Source organism: Aulonocara stuartgranti (assembly GCF_965226115.1).
Source record: "Aulonocara stuartgranti genome assembly, chromosome: 5".
NCBI lineage: Eukaryota > Metazoa > Chordata > Actinopteri > Cichliformes > Cichlidae > Aulonocara > Aulonocara stuartgranti.
The window spans coordinates 10,157,138-10,174,887 of NC_138943.1; the positions used below are offsets into that span (position 1 = coordinate 10,157,138).

Sequence of the window (17,750 nt, forward strand, 5' to 3'; positions counted from 1 at the left end):
AACAAACCACAAATATAAGAGATTTTTCAAAGTTTCTGCTCAGATTATCAAGAAGGCAACCCTGACGCACAGGCATTTCTAAATAACACGATACTGACTTGGTTAACCACATTTCTTCGTCTTAATCTGACCTTTTATGTCAGTGTAGCACTGACAAGCGTGTCTTCTATTGAGCGTGCTCTCTACATCTAAACGTGCTCTAAACTTGTTCACAGCCTGGTCCCGGTTGAGTAAGTGATTTCTAACCTTGCACAAAAATTCCCTTGAAACTCCTAATATATTGGATTTGTTCTGTGCTTGAACTAAAGTACAAAAAACAAATACGAAAATTACATTTTAAAAAAGAAAGTAAATCAGTGAGTGTAGTCAAAGGAGCTTGCAAAGAAAAGCGTCTGGACTTCTTTAAGTTGCTTGAAGACGTTTCACCTCTCATCCGAGAAGCTTCTTCAGTTCTAAGGTCAAATGGTGGAGAGTCCCAGATATATACCTAGTGGGAGTAACCCCCCACAGAGGGACAAAAGGACCCCCTGATGATCCTCTAATCGCCTGAGCCAAGGTGTGAAACTGGGTGTGGGTCCCAATCAGCCAGAGTTTCGGGTGTGTTCATTGTGAAACCTGGCCCCACCTTATCATGCGAATTCCTGAGATCAGATGGCCCAGGATGTGAGTGGGCGTTAAGGCGTCTGGGAAGGGATCTCAAAACTGGATTATAGATGGCAGAGAGTTGGTGTCGGAAACCCCCGCCTCTGTTCAAAGATGGTCGCTCACAGTGGACATAGATGGCTTCTTTCACTCCTCTTTCAAACCATCTGTCCTCTCTGTCCAAAATGTGAACATTGGCATCCTAGAAAGAGTGTCCTTTATCCTTAAGATGCAGATGGACTGCTGAGTCTTGTCCTGTGGAGGTGGCTCTTCTGTGTTGTGCCATGCGCTTGTGAAGTGGCTGTTTGATCTCTCCAATGTAGAGGTCTGAGCATTCCTTGCTGCACTGTACCGCATACATCACATTGTTAAGTCTGTGTTTTGGCGTTTTGTCTTTCGGGTGAACCAGTTTTTGTCTGAGCGTGTTGCTGGGTCTGAAATACACTGGGATGTCGTGCTTGGAGAAAACTCTCCTGTGTTTTTCTGATACACCGGCTACATAGGGGATGACAATGTTGTTGCGTCTGTCCTTCTTATCCTCCCTCGCTGGTGTCTGGTCTTCTTTTCTGTGCCTCTTTGCTGACTTTAAGAACGCCCATTTAGGATAGCCGCACGTTTTGAGGGCTTCCTTTACATGTGTGTGTTCCTTCTTTTTTCCTTCAGGCTTAGAGGGAACATGTTCTGCCCGGTGGTGTAGGGTCCTACTTACTCCAAGTTTGTGTTCCAAAGGGTGATGGGAGTCAAAGAGTGTAGGTAAAAATTGAGTGTAGGTAAAAATAATGTACAGTGAGGTATACACAACGCAGTCTGAACACACACACAAACAAAAGAAGAAAAAAATGTTACAAAGACATGAAAGACAGATGGTGAGAGCTGAAAGAAACAAAAGACAAGGTGACATTTAGCAAATGTTCAGTGAGAATTTTTGACCAGAGTAATGGAGGAGGGGGAGGACAACCAGAGACAAGATTTCAACTACACAAAGTGAAAGCATGTAACAACTATGCCTACGCTTTGTTTTTTTCTTTTTCAACAATTCAATTCTGCTGGTCAGCAGGTGGCACAACGGTCAAAATCCCATCAGTCCTTGGTGTGCTTTGCAGTTCTTTTTGACACTGACACGCATAAAAAAACAAAACGATGATACAATCCAAAGCCTTAATTATCCCTTTATCTTTTTATCAATTTACAGAAGAATCCTTGTCTATTAATCTAATTCTAAATGATGTACTTTTTGGTTGTTGTCTAAGAAACTGAATTTTGAAAAAGAAACAAAAAAAGACCATGAATACATTTGGAACAAAGGAACTCTGACCTCTGTCAACCTGTAGTTTTAATACCTCCAAGATCACACTGGCACACTTGAGGACAGTTTGGGTAATGTATTTGAACTACTTAATACTAACAGAGTGACGAGACAGTCCAGTCTGTTAGTTTTATTATTGTTTTTTAAGTAAGCGGAGGCTCCTTTTACACTACTGACTGTTGGGCTCATATTCAACAGGGCCATTCTGTGTGACAGGTACATATAGGGAAGAAGGGACATTAGTTTTGCACATTTTACCCAAAAACAGAGAAGAGCTGTGTAAATAAATTATTGGCACGGTGTAATGTTGCTATAGAAACAACTGAGATATTATTTTACTAATAGGGAAATCTATAAGTAAAAAAAGTATATCATGAATATTTAATAACAATTGATGTTTTTTTTAATGGTGACAGCAAAATTGAACAAAGACCTGCAGAGTTGCACGGAGTAATCTCTGAGGTTAGAGAGAGGTTAACTAACATATTTATGTGCTTGCTTCTTCCTACCATAAGAAAACTCGGGCTGAATCACAAACATGGACATTACATCTTAGAATCTCTTGTCTATTCACTGGTAACTATTATATGCAAATCACAATTTGCTGTAACTAGTAAATTTTAACTAATATTAACTTTTTTTAAACTTATTTTTTTTCTATTTAAAAGGGAAAAGTAAATGGACGCTGAAACAGAGGTCATTCAGGTTCAGGTTACCTTATTTGTACCTGCAGGCAGATTTTGTAAAGGTCAAAGAGTTGGTAAGACAAAACATTTCCATTGCACATACATGTAGAGTATACCATATGCACACAAAATTTCACAAACATAGTGCTTGTGGACAGTCACACTCTCAAGACATGACCATATGGCCACGGCAAAGTGTTGTTTGCTAATTATCACTCTTGCAATTTATCATAATCTGTCATGAACCTAATACAAAAGGACAACAGGATCAAAGCAGAAGCTTGCTGTTAATGTTATGATTTCATGAGCTAGATGTCACCCTGTGATTTAAATTCCACTAGCATCAACAAGCAGAGATCAAAGGGCCAACCACCTGCTGTGCTTGCAGGCCTGCGTTACACTCAGAATATTCAAAGTCATTGGAAGACAATAAGATTAAACCATCTGCACAAGAAGGCTGAGTAGACAACCTGATTTTTAATTCTTGATAGGTCCGTATCGGGCCTTTTAGAGGTGGTTAGGACTTGCTGCAAAACCATATGGCTATCAGCTTATTATTAAAACTGGCTCAGGACATTTCCTCCAATTTAATAACCACTGTCTGTACAGTAACGATTCCCTGTCTCCCCTGGCTATGCCACAGATCATATCAGCAATAAGTGGAATGAAGCTGGAGAGTGGTTTTGCATATCTCTGCTCAAAGCCACAGCCTGACATTGGTAGGACATTACAAACTCATATTCATGACTCGACTGAGATTTTATTCCTCGTGTCCTTCACCGCTCCTGGCTGAACGATTGCAACACGCTCAACAAATGTGATGCAAATTCGCTGTGTCGCTATGCCCCCCCTTCACAGATACACACACACGGATCCACACACCCACACCGCTGACTCCTGCGGCCATGGCAGTTCCAACTCTGGATGAAAGCGGTTGTACTGCCCCTGCATTAATGGGTTCAAAAGAGGACTACGGGCTACTGTGTATTCAATCACTTCCTCCATCTTCCCTTCCCTTTTGCCAGAGACAGGAGATATCCGTACTGGGTCCAAACAAGCTTGGGATCTTTACTCACCTCAAACACAGAAACTGACACAACTGTGTGTCAACATGGGGTCCCAGATGAAACCCTGGGCATAAGACTGGACAGGGCTTTCAATAATCCTTAATATCAGATGGCAGGAAATGCAGAACAAAGGGAACCTTGGTGCCAGCTCAGTCCTAGCCATTTGGTGGCTGTAACACTTTTGCCAAGGAAGCTGTGCACATCAAGGAGTACCTCCCAAATTTGAATGTGGCCCTTACAATCCTTGGACACTAAATCTATGGTGGCCTCTTTGGCATAACATAAAACAAACATAAATCTTTGGTTCTTAAACAGGACTTCAAGCACCATAGGTTAGGCCAGTTATCTCAATTTCTCTTCTTCTTCTGTTACTTTTGATGAACATATACTTTTCTAACCATGATGTGATGATCTTAGATTGGTTAACCTTCTTTCATGACTGAACTGAACGGCAAATTCATGAGTTTCCACAGTAATTAAATGAATTGAACAAACATTCTGAAAAACCTGAAAGCTAAAAGTAATCCTGGTGTTTGCACCTTCATAAAGAGAGATCAGAATGCAAAGACAGCCTATCCTTAAAAAGCTTACCAGTGGCCAACAACAAAAAATTAAGCAGAATTCAGAGCAGTAGCTCTGCATGTCTTAAAAATATGAAGCAGAAACACTAATTAGACAAACTGGAAAAGCAATATAAGGAGAGAAGCTATCACTGCAATAGACAGGACTTGTTTAGCACAATAGGAACTCAAAGACAAGACGGCCTTCATCCCTTTCCCTTTGACTCAATACAGCTTTTTCCTATCATCCTTTCCATATTGATGTATAATCACAGAGGAAAATGTGACCAAATTAGCACATTTAGCAGATCTGCAGGATTTCCCTTCTGGGTACATAATTTGTTCCTGCATGCTATCTTGACAAGTACAGAGCGAGCAGAAACCCAGGGCCCGAGAAGGAGAACTCCACTCTGAGGCATTGCTAGAGTGTCTATGATTCACTGTAATTAGTATGTTAGCTGTCACAGCAACGGATCAGGCCCTTTGCAAATGACCTCACTGTCAAGATGGGGTGTGGCTGCTCTATTCACATTTATACAGACACTGCACTGCCCTCTTTTGGAAAGGAGATTGCTAGGAGGAAAGCAGAGGAAAGTGAACATTGCAAAGCCTTTAACTAGTTTACAAAGACTATGCACAGCATGTGTAAATAATAAGAAAACTGAAAATGCATTCAGTGAAAGACTCTTGCTCCGCAGCACTAACTGTGACAGCAAGACCACCGCAATCCATTCACTACACTATAAATTAAAAATTTCAAATCCTTTTCACTGTTCCTAGTTCCAGCTGTTTAGCAAATTAATTAAAAGCTTAGATACGCAGGCGGTAATGATGACATAATTATTTTAACATGCAGGTAGTAAAAAAGCCTTTCAGAGTTTGCACTATTTATTTCGAAACACCGCTGTTTATTTCAGCAACTTTAATGCCTGCTCTGGCAGTCCAAGCGGTATCGCCCTGCTGGCCAATAAGGCAGGGAGAAAAGGTGGTTACTGTTAGTGAGCTTGGCAGCCATTTGCAATACAATACAATAACTGCACAATACAATAACTCCTCTCTGGTATTATGTTGTTAGTTAGGTTGTATATACAATACAAAAATGTTTCCCCCTGAAAGTCTGAAAGAGTACAAGGTCAGCATCACTTATTATAAAAATAATGTGCTTTAGGCTTTAAACTCTTACCTTATCTTTCTTTTTGTTTTTTTTAGTCTAGTACATTTTTTTCCACAGGTGCTTATAAAATTGTAAAAAGTTCCCACTTTCATAGTCAGCTCCTGTTTGTAACCGTTGATACAGAATTTAAGAGAGATCCAGACACACAGCAGTCAATCCAATATTATACGAAGCACCTTCTAACTATTACATGACTTCAATAATCTCGGCTGCTGATGCTGCTGACCAACAGCAGGGTAGATACAGATCTACAAAGAAAGCATGACCTCTGGACACTTTGGTACATTAGCCAAAATGTTGGGAACTGTCACAACTCCCCCAGAGTTGTTCTCGGCGAATGCCAAAGTTTGACTTCTGCCCTGACCTCAGAGAGAGGGCTCTTTGATCGGGAATGTCAAGCAGTCTGAAACTGCAGGTTGTCAATGCCCCCTGTATATGTGACAGTGACAAGTTTGGTGTGTCTGGGGTTGGGTTTTGCTGTGCTGAGCCGCAGTGACCAGAAGGGCCAGCTCTGGCGACAGATCTGCTGTGATCCAGCTTCACACAGAGAAATTAGACTGACACTTCCTCCTGCTTTGTTATATTCTGCATGCCAAACACTCCTCTGCCCTCTCTGAACTCAGAAGATGAGCATGAACAGAAGTGCTCTGTTTTTGTGGTCAGGACAATGGTCCATGTTTACAAAGCTTCAGATAGTGGTTTAAAAATAGAGCAATTACAGCAATCAGTTACATCTACTAATCAGAGGATACAGTTTTTATACCAAATCCATTTTAAATACAAGTTTGCGGATTGAAACAAACACAAAAGCAGTTTTAAAAAACAGAATGTGCCAACATCTATGCATTTAATGCTTAAGACTGCAATTATTCGAACATATAAGCAAGAACTCCAACAACGCCGGTTATCCTGTGAAAACATCAGCGTGACGCATAATTTGTGGTGAGCATATACAATAAATCTTCAGAATCTAAACTGCAAACCTTGCAAACCAAAACAAATCCAGAAGCTGCGCACATGAACATATTAGCCTTATTTGGGGTTAAATCAAAAATCAAAATCAAAGTGCAGTTATTGGTGTTAGATCTGAGCATCGCTGCAGCAAAAAATTATGAAGAAAAACTTATTTGAACTTGTTGAACATCATTATTAATATGACCCAATGTATGTTGAGTATCCTAAATTTCTAATGCTTCACTGTGCTCAGTGGACAAGTTAAAAGTCAGAAACAAACTAAAGAGTTTGTCTTTATTCACTATTTAGTTAAATATTCCAAATAACAGTTAGATGCGGAATAACAGTCTGAATTATTTTCCCCTTCATTTACCCAACTCAGAATTCTATGATTGACTAATCAAGAGTCAATTTATAAAGCCTCAGACGCACCTGATTTTGTTTTACAAAATTGCAATCATTGTAAAAATAGGGACACACGTTTCATTTCCATTCCGGCAATTATTAATAAATTGATGTAGAAACTTTCTTAAATGTGACCTGCTAGGCACGGATATGGCGATTTATAGAACTACTATGAAATGTGCCTGTAAAACAGTATTGATGATCAGTGATTAATCAACTGAGGGATTAAATGAAGAGATTGTTTACAGAGGAGCAGTGGCTTGAATTGAAATGGCACTGAAACTAATTAATCACTAAATGTTCATGAATGTGCCCTGAGAAACATTTTTTCCGAATATGATGTTGACTGAAAAATAATAAGATAATCTGTGAAGCGACCACAAACAATTTCTTCACCTTATATTGCCCTGTAGCTGGGACGAGGTCTACTGTGAAGTATTTAAAGGTTACACAGTTTATAGCCACTTATAAGAATCACGCATAAATGATAGGGGTGCAACGATACTCGTATCGATATTGAACCGTTCGATACAGTGCTTTCGGTTCAGTACGCATATGTATCGAACAATAGAAATTTTTAAATTTATTTTATCAACTTTTCTTCTGACGATGCTGTCTGTGTTGAGAGCTCAGTGGATCTGCGTTCGACTGCTCCGCCTAGGCTGCACTGTCCAGCGCAGATCCACTGAGTGCAGGGCAAGCTAGCGAGACAGAAGTTAAGCTCTCCTTGCAACATGGCAAATTGAACCTCCCCCACCCTCATTCAGATCTGGCCTTTGGAACTATTTTGGTCTTCATGTGATGTATGACCCTGAAGGTAAGCGCGTCATGGACAAAAGTAAAACAGTATGTCGGATGTGCCACGCAATGTTCAATTACATTGGTGGGAACTACTGCGTTAGCGCAGTTAGCTCGTTAACGTGTTGACGCTGTCCAGCCCCACACACGGGGCGAACCGCGGTAGCTCATTAATGGAGATTTGCCGTGTTGTGGCGTTAACGTCATTTTAGCGAGATTAACGCTGACAGCACTAGTGGGAACAACGAATATGACTGCACATTTACTCCGACATCATCCTAGTGCAAAGACAAGTGGAAGCAGACAAAAACAACAAGCACGCATGCTACAAACTTTACCCGAGTCATTTAGACAGCCGTTAGCACATGATTCTCCTTATGGGGACCTGATATGTTTAATATGCTGCTGAGAATATAGCCCAGAAGAAGCGTATAGTATAGCTTTTATTTTGGAAAGAGACATTTCTCTGTAATAAACTCTCTTTTCCAAAGATGAGTGATTTCTCGATAAGATAGATTTATTTTTTTTATTACTTTGTTGTTTCAGCAACATTAAATTTAAAAACTGTACATTTGAGTTAAAATATATATTTATAATTATAATAAATGACAAATTAAAAAAGCGTGAACATTTTTTGTATCGAAAAACTATCGAACCGTGACACCAAAGTATCGAACCGAACCGTGAATTTTGTGTATCGTTGCACCCCTAATAAATGAATTATTTTAATTCCTTTGTTTGCTTTCTAATGTTCATTCAGAATCTGAGAACTGCACTATGCATTGAAAAAATGAAAAAGAGACTCATGTTTAGTTACGTGAAATCTAAACACACTTGTCAGATATTTGGACAGATGCTTCAAAGTTAATGTCAAGCCTTTAACAATATAAGCAAAGTGATCTTGATGAGGATCGGGTCTGAGAGAGATCGATGTGCTCTCTCGAAACAGTCTCAAGCACTTGCGCATCCTGCTGTTTGTGTTTTTCTGTTTGCCAGAAGGATATTACTGCAGAGTTAGAAGGGGAGCCGCTACGCCTGGGTGGCTATGTGGATAGAACAAGCTTTTAATCCATGCTGGGGCATATTTTCTCAACAAATCAGAGAGGTGGCTGAAGCTGCTACCTTGAAAGGTAGCAAATGACCTTCAAGAAAAACAGAGGGACAAGCATTGCGTAACTTGCCAATTTGATGACTTTACCTTTAAAAAATTAGAATAAAAATAGTCTAGAGGGGGAAAAGGAAATAAATCATCAGAAATGTGTTGCTACAGGGGAAGGCCACCTTTTCACACTGTCGTCCTTTTTTATCCATATTTCATAACATTGTGTCTCATCTGTACTGTCCATGCACACACACAGAGCCTTCAAAGTGAACTCTTTCATTCATCTTTTGTGTAAAAGCTTTGAGTCATTATGTCTGTAAATCACTCATTCCCCCGACAATGCCATAAATGTAGCCATGAACAAAGTGTATGCTGCTGCCAGGGGTGCCACTCAACCCGCTCATTTTCTGTACATGCAGTCACTTTCATGTGCCTAGCTGAATGTGCATTGCTGCTCTCTTATCACTCCATCAGCAGGAAAGATGGATGACACAGCAAGTGAGAGGGACATGCACAACATGGCCCAAAAGCACCAGCTAGTCCGGGAAACAAGAATTGACCTCGGTGCGTTTCAACAGATGGTAATGACCCGAGCACCTATAATTAATAGTTTTCGAGGCTTAGTACCAATCAATTCAAACGCGTTTGTTTGACTACAGCAAACATAAGTAAGTAAATAAATAATAATGGCGATGATCTGTGCGATCTATGTAAACTAGTGGAGTGTATTAGCGGTGAATGTGAGCAGGCTTTGCCGTTTTCTGAGCTGAGACACAGAAGCTAATCCTCTCAGAAATAGAGAAAGAAGGCTAACCCTGATGCAGTCCAAACCCCTTCCAGTTTGTCATTCCGCACTTCAAAGCATACATGATGAAATCCCCCAAGGTATTATAAGAGCTCTGGCATAGCAGCCATCCTCAACCCCATCCTAGCCTAATGCCTCATAAATGGAGTCTAGAAACATGTCCCTTTACTATTTCGCAAGTCTTTGTAGTCTTGGATCGTAAAGAACCTTTTTAGAGCGGCAGAAGAAGAGGTGCTTTCCTACTGGAGAAGATATGAGGCATTTGTGATTCACTATTTGTCCCCTAACTGTAAAATACTGCAAATACAGAATGCACATACACCTCTTTGAAAATGGTTAGATCACGAAAGGAAGTAGGCATTGATCATCTTCAGAGCCTTGCTGACTAAGTGGTGGGACAGAAATACTGTGCACAAGAAAACATACAGTATGTGTCCTAGATAGAGACAGGTATGTAATTTAGGTAATTCAGTTCCAAGTGCTCCATGTGATGCCATCGAATGCCAGTTAGTTGCTAAACAGCTTGCTGAGCTGTCAGATTACTGGGTTTCATAAACGCCTCCATTATTGGTCTCCAGGCTTCAAACTAACACAGCCTGTCTGACAAAACCGAAAGATACGGCCGATTAAACTGTAGGAGCTGTACAGTCAAAGAGAGAGATGAAAGGGGAGAAAGAGCAAACAAACATGATTACGGTCCATGCCAAAAAATATCATGTCCTTTTTTTCCCCCCTTTTACAGCAAATACAGTGCAGTAAATACCATTCCTGATTCAGCTACTACCTCCTTTTAGAGCTGCAACTCTTCTCACAGTTAAAGTAATGAAACATTACCACGTCACCACAGAGTCCAGGATGCCATTTTTAAACTGCTTCATCCAGGCTTTGGGCTGAAACCCAAGTGTTCCAATCGTACAATACAAAATAGTAAATATACTGAAACTGAAAAGATAAAAGTAGCTTACATTTGGCATTTTACTTTGAAAAATGACTTAAGCAGTTAATTGAATTTAAAACGGATTGTTTTGTAAACACACCCTGAGTTTCAAAACTGGTTCGTTTCAGTGCTATGTTTATTTGAATCACCACCGATGCACTCGGGAACAGTTCGGCAAAAATTCAGTCAAATTCTGAGCTAACGTTTAATCTGTTTATCTGTAATAATTAAAAACATCAATCCTGTTAAGACTGACATCATGCACCAACATGCAACTGTTGCAGAAAATAGTATTAATTGTTCCATTTAACAGCCAATTCTCCTGTATAGAAGTCTGGTTCGGCTGTTACCCTTTCTGCTATAGGATTTCCTATTAATCCTTTAACCCAACCACCTCACACCCTCCCTTTGGGCCAACTGCCAAACCTGCTCCGTTTCATCTTTCAAAGTGGCAAAGAGGGCAGTGAAACAGAGCGTGCACTGACTCTTTAAACAACAAGGACCATCAGAATGTGGTTTGTCTATTAACCAAGATAGTGCCTGATCCTGTGTGTTTGTGTGTATGTGAGAGACAGACAGAGAACGAGGGAGAAAGACAGGAAAAGAATGAAAGAGATAAATTGAGAGGAATCAGTCCACCCCTGCTGTTCTCACTCAGCAGACTTGTGATAAGGTTTATCTCCGGCGCCTAACGAGTTCGCCCAGTAGCCCACTCCAGCTCCCACTGAGTGGACCGGGGCACACAGAGCTGCACACAGCCAGCAGTGAATTGAGCTCCCTAAGGTGACCTGTGCGTGTTGTTCATGCTATGCTGCTTTAGAACTTTATTTTTGTAGGAAATGGCTTTGGCCCCTTCGGCCACATCTTTTTTAATCTGGGATTTCTTTTTTGCCTTTTCTTCATCCTTTCTACTCACTGTAACTCAGACTGCCAAGAGAAGCTGCAAAAGCTGGAGAAAGAGCTGTGGAGCTTTGGCACAGAGAGGCGTGTGTTTCCCAGAGGCAGTGTCTGAGGCAAAGATGGAGACACAGAGAGGGAGTGGGGGGCTGCTGCTGAGTTAAGCCCCTAATCACAGTCTGCTCTGCATGAAGGACTTAAAGTCACTCCATTTAATGCTACCTTCTCTTTAGTCAAAAAAGGAAAGAAATATTACTGCCTACCTCTCCAGCTTTCTGATACCTCGGCCCCCATTCCCATTACTAACCCATTCTTGAGATGCATAAAATTCCAAAGCTACAGTATACACTCAAATATAGCGCAACGCGCAAGTCATGCACATTCATAGAGTTAAGGAAGCATGAACATAATACCTGCACACACAGAAGTACAAACGTAAATGCTTCTACCTTTTACTCATGCATGTTCATTTCACCACATGGACCAATTTTGCGGTAAACAAGGTTTGTAACTGACATAGCTGCTATGATTTTCACTGGTGTGCTCAGGTGCTTCATTTATTTTTGCAAGAAGACGGTGGTATCAGCAGATCCTTAGAGACTGCAGCGTCCCTCTGGCTCAAAATTCATTAATTCACTTGGCTCAGCTTCTACACGGGTGTAACACGCTTTTGCAAAATACTCCAGATAGTCATTAGCACCTTTTGGGAAATCCCACACCCCACCCTGACCCCGCTGTGTCAGTGCTGCACTTTTTCCACTTTTCACCAGCTGCTCTTTCACCTTATCGTCCTCTCTCATCAACATGGCTAGCAGACAATGGTTTGCTGTACAGGTCTTAATCTAATGCTGGAAGATTGATTTATGCTTGGTTGTCCCACAGCCATTAAGATAATTGCATGATCACTTTATAACATCCTCCCCTGGTGGTTGTGGTAATTTGCCTCCCCGCCACATTCCAACTTGCACAGTAGGACCCATAACCACATTATGGATACAGAAAATGTGGTCGGAAATATCATCTTTCAGCCCTTGCAAACTGATTTCATACCATTACCACTGACTTCTAAAACCCCTTAAGTCTATCTCTCACCTGTACTGACCATTTGATCTATCTGCGGCTTCTAGGTCTTAACAGCTTGTATTGATCGAAATTCTTGAGCCAGCAACCAGAAGCAAAAGCTTGCGTGTCACCTTGTAATTCCAATAGTCTATGTATTTTTGAGTGAGATCATCACTGAGATGGTGTATTTTTATCTGTTAGGTCAGTGCAAGTGGGCTTTGATTACATTCAATGGGAAATGGCTGTGTAAAATGGCACTATGATCTCTTTTGACAAAATCTTTATTAAAGGAGCCATTCTGCCACCACTATGGACTAATGGCTGCTTCACAGGAAAAGTTAACGTCAGTGGAAGTCAAATTGGTTTGACAGATTGATCTTAAGAGAGGCACTTTGCTTCCCGAATATAAACACTGCCAGTTCAAAAACATTGAACACATCAAAATATTTGCAGCTAAAGCACAATTGGCAAGTTCAAAAAGAAGCAGAGATTTAAAATTCTGAACTGACAACAACAGTAAGATGATCCTGCTAAAAATTTAATTTGTTCCACTGTTTATACTTCATCAGTCATTATTAGCATTATTGCTGCACTTCCAATTAAATTATACCGAGTCAGTGAGAGTATTAAAAAGCAGAATGTGTTCATCCAGTGGATTGCTAATTCTACAAGATAAAATTACATACACCCATAATCCTCAACAAGGTACAGCTTAATATTACACCAGATGTGCTGCTTTGACCATAAATAAGCAAGCTGAAACCTGTGATGCAATTTAGCCCATTCCAGACATGGGATATGTAACACCATTGGCTTCCTCAATCTGGTAAAGTGATGCTTCATTGAGACATACTCCATCAGGAAGAGCCAGGGCGTGGTGTGAACATTTAATAGGCTTGTTGCACTTCTTGAAACCAATACTGTAAGCACTAACTGCAGAGAATTGTAATAACACTTTCAAACTTGTGTATTTGTGTATATGTGCATGTGTGTGTCTGTTATGATGACAGCTATTTCCAACAAAAACACGGACCAAGAAATCTCTGGATTTGCATTAGACAATTAGTAGACTCCAGCTTATAAATTTGGACTGTTTAACAGCTCACCTGTCTAAAGTGGGGGGCATAATGCCATTTCCTGTTAGACCCTGAATGCTCTAGTCTCCATGCCAGAAATGGTTTAACTCATTAATGAATTGCTGCTGTCATACTCTGTGGGTGATTGTTCCAACCTTCCTCATGGATGGATTAAGGTATAGTCATGAGTAATGAGTCATCACATACTCTGCCCTTATCATAGTAAAACCCTAACATTTTTGCTTTTAAATCAACATCTAAATTATAACAGATAATAAAGCAAAGTGGGGGAAAAGAGGAAAATTCAACACACATAAAAGGAGTTTTGTCTTAATGGAGTGGTTTGTTTGCACCTCTGGTAATAAAATCTGTGCCTCTTCCTCTCAGTGATATTTGTGTACCAGTGTTGGTGTTTAAATGTTAAAAAGCTTAATGTTCAGACTTTGTCCTGCGTGCACTAAAACCTTAAGATGTACTGCTGTTTTTTCCCAAAACAGCAGATTTGAGGTTTCCATGAGATTAGTTTGAGCAGTGTGAATGTAAGATAGAGACTGAAGGAGAGAATCTATTTCTCTGGGGTTTTTTATGTTCTTGCTGTTTATAACATTCTCCAAAACAATAATGACTTTGGTGCGCAATTCAAGGCGCTACATAGAGATGCCATCCTAATTTTGTGTCTGCTCATCTGTAAATGAGACAGCCATGTTAAAACAACATGTAACAGTTACTATCTGACCTAGCAGGGATGCTATTTGGACTGGCTTCACCAGAACAGTGACCAGAATGAACATTTGAACATGGAGCCTATATGTTGAAATACCATTAGACTGTTGGAAAGCAGTGCTGGCAGGGGCTGATCTTTGAAACTTCAGAAACATGTGTACAAACTAATTGTTTTTAAAAATAGATTTTTTTCCTTTAATCACAGAAGCAAAATTACCTTTCTCTCTGTTGATTTTGTAGCAAAGACAGACATGTGACAGGCAAGCAGTGGATACCAAAAGGGGGCTGTCGTCTTTCCTTCATCCTCTCCACATAACCAGCCTGGTGAATTTTCCTCTCCTGAAATAGAAAAAAAAAAGAGACTCTTTTCTATTCATTCTTACTTAGGTCACCCCAACTTGATGTTTAGTTTATGTACTTATTTTATTTCTTTTCAACATGCATCTCATTCCCACAGCTCAGCTAATCTGTAAACTATTTCAAGCTATGTCAAACCACATAAAATCACCATAAAGACATTTCACAATCTCAGGTATATAATATGAATGGTGTGATTAGCATGTGAATAATCAGCCAGAGGCTTATCCCCTGTTGTAGGAGGCGAGGCCAGGTACTGCCAATGCAGGGCTTCAACAGTGATTAAACCTTTACTTAATCAACAGTGAGAGTCTGCCCCAGCAGGAAAAATGCAACTGCCGGATTTGTGTTATAATATAATGGATTTGCCTGGTGTGTGAGCCTCATAGCACTGAGCCTTACAACAGGTGTACCCCTGACAAGTCACTGGGCAATTCTGCCAAGGTACTCCCATTATATAATTGTGTAATCATCTATTTCAATGTATAGAAACTAAACTGAGCATGAAATTTAACAGCTCTCCTTTCTGGTTTGTTTGCATATTTTATCTAGGTATAAGCTAGTAGAGATCACAGATGCATTATAATGAGCAAAAGGAAAAAGCTAATTGCAGAGTTTGTTTTATAGGAGTATCATATCCTTATTCTTTAGGTAGGGGATAAAATTTAAGAGTCAGTCAGTTATGTTGGCCAAGACAACTAGCCTGGCTGTACCCAAGAAAACATACCTTAATCACCAACTCCTCTACAAGAATGCTTGCATTACTGCAAAATCATTGGATTACTCAAAAGTTCCAGCACTGGAATCAAGGACAAAGCACTACAATAGCTCTCCTTTTGTCGAATTTCCCAGAGGAACCCACCCGAGGGATTAATAAAGTTCTATCTTATCTTATCTCTTATCTTATCTTTATTGCAAAAAAAATGCAGGAAACAGTTTGCCCAAGGCAAGACTCTCTGCACTCCATCAGCCTCCAGAACATGTGGTGTCCCTCAGGGATCAGTTCTGGGACCCCTGCTATTTATAATTTATTTCCTTCCTATTGGAAATATTTTTTCCATTTTGAAATACAGTTTCAGTTTTATGCTGATAGGATATAACTTTATATTTCCACGAACCCCAACACCTCTTTTCACCTTCTAACCTCACTGCCCGCCTAGAAGCCATCACCACTTGATTAACAATCAATTAGCTCAAAGCAAAAAGCTATAAAACTGAAGTCATAGATATTAACTCAAAGTACTCACTTTCCAAAGTGTCTCCATAGCTGGTTCGCTAGACATTCCCTTTTTTACCACTCACACAAATAATGTCACAGTCAGCCTATTCCACCTATGTAACATTTCTAGACTATGCACTTTTCTTTCTCAACACAGCATCCAAGTTCTGGTTCAAGCCCTGGTCACCCCTAATTTGGATTATTCTAATGCCATTCTCTCTCATCTCCTCAAAAACTCTAAAGCAAGAATCATCACCTGCACAAAGTTCACAGACCATATTGCACCTATCCAACTTGGCTCCCCATTCCCAAGTGCATCCAGTACAAGATTGTGCTTTTCACTTTTAAAGCTCTCAGTGAGTTGGCACCCCCATATCTCTTCGAGCTCCTTCACCCTCACACCCCATCCTGTGCTTTACGCTCAACCTCAGGAGCTGTCCTGACTGCTCCTCGTTTCAGACTAAACGCATTGGTTGCCAGAGCCTTTAGCTGTGCTGTGCCTCGTCTTTGGAACGTACTACCCTTTTCACCTTCTTACAACTAGTCTCTATCACATAGTTTAAATTACAGCTCAAAATCCACCTGTTCCCATCAGCATATCAGCTGTCATGCTTTGTGTTTAATATGTTTAGATTCAAATATTATTCCTGGATTTTTAATATCTATTTAATATTGATGTTGTTTTAGGCATCTTGCATTGTTGTGATATTCGAGGCTTTAGCAGTATAAATAAAAGCCAAAACACATTTATACAAAGAAAACAATAAGAATGATCAAGGGCAAAACTGTGTAGACTTAGATAAGTGCATTCTATCTTTTTTAGAAATTTCTTTCAGTGAGTTTCATCCTGTGCTTTGTGCCTTGTATTTTCTCATAATTTTCACATTTCCATACTGAAACTTTTGACCTCTACAGAATTTCTTTCAGCTCTACTGGATTCGTAAAAGCAGAATCATAACTGTCATTTTTTCTAATCAACATACATTCAATAAACCATTAAAAAAATGTTAATTATTTGTTGTATATGAATTGTCAATTTTTTTGTATAAAAATAGTACTTTGTCATTTGGCAGCCATTACAAATTCAAACCTTCTTAGGCGAGTGTCTACAGGCTTAAAACTGAGGGGTTTATGTCTTAGCTTTGGCTACTCAAGGACAGTCAGTGACTTGTCCTTAAGTCATTTCTGCAATATTGTGACAGAATGTTTTTGTTCACTGAAATTATAGATGAACTATTTCCCCAAACTCAAATGCCTTTTCAAAAGCCTGTAACAGGTTTTCTACAAGGACCTCCGTTTTTGGCTGCATTCAACCTTTGCACAGTCTAACTGTACCTGAGACAAGCAACCCCCCACCCCCCACCCCCTGTCTTATCCACATGATCGTCAAAGGAGGAGGATCACTTCTCGTCTTTGGGCTTTCAGTGTAGCCAGCAGAGATCAGGAAAAAGGCTTTTAATTTTGTCATTCTGTCCACTGAATTGTTAGGCAATGACCGATAATTTCAAGAATACATTTTAGAAAAATTAAAGCCGTCTGTAAACTGACTGGCCAATTGACCACAGACTATAAGTGGACCTCAAGCAAAAACCAGAACCATCCCAGGGCCAGAAATGTTTTTCTTGTTGTTTATAAATTCAACATCTTCATTACAGATGTATGTTCATAAAGATATTCCATTGATGGACTCCAATCAAATTTAAACATTTAAAAAAAAAGACCAAAAAAAAAAAAAGCAAACAGGATCCATTTGGACACAATTTGGAACGCTACAGCAAAAATCACGAGTGCTTCTGTAAATGAAAGGTCTCAGTTTTTAATTATTTTATAAGGTTGCTTACTTTTCAAATCCAAATTTTAATTTTGTCACTTTGAATTATTGGATGAAAGCAATTTTAAAAACAAAATTTACAATGGAAAAAGCAAACTAATATTAATATTCTGTTAATCAAAATATCCTCAAGTATAACAGGATATATT

At 39.8% G+C, this 17,750-nt stretch overlaps 1 protein-coding gene across 5 annotated transcripts in view; it reads right to left on the reverse strand.

Annotated features, from left to right (window-relative positions):
- Window positions 1–17,750, reverse strand: part of arhgef10la (Rho guanine nucleotide exchange factor (GEF) 10-like a) — a 117,821-nt gene that overhangs the window by 28,109 nt on the left and 71,962 nt on the right. For all 5 annotated transcript variants that reach the window (XM_082532947.1, XM_082532948.1, XM_082532946.1 and 2 more), the window contains one exon: window positions 14,412–14,533. In XM_082532947.1, the coding sequence (XP_082389073.1) occupies window positions 14,412–14,533 (122 nt within the window). The remainder of the gene's footprint in view (window positions 1–14,411; window positions 14,534–17,750) is intronic.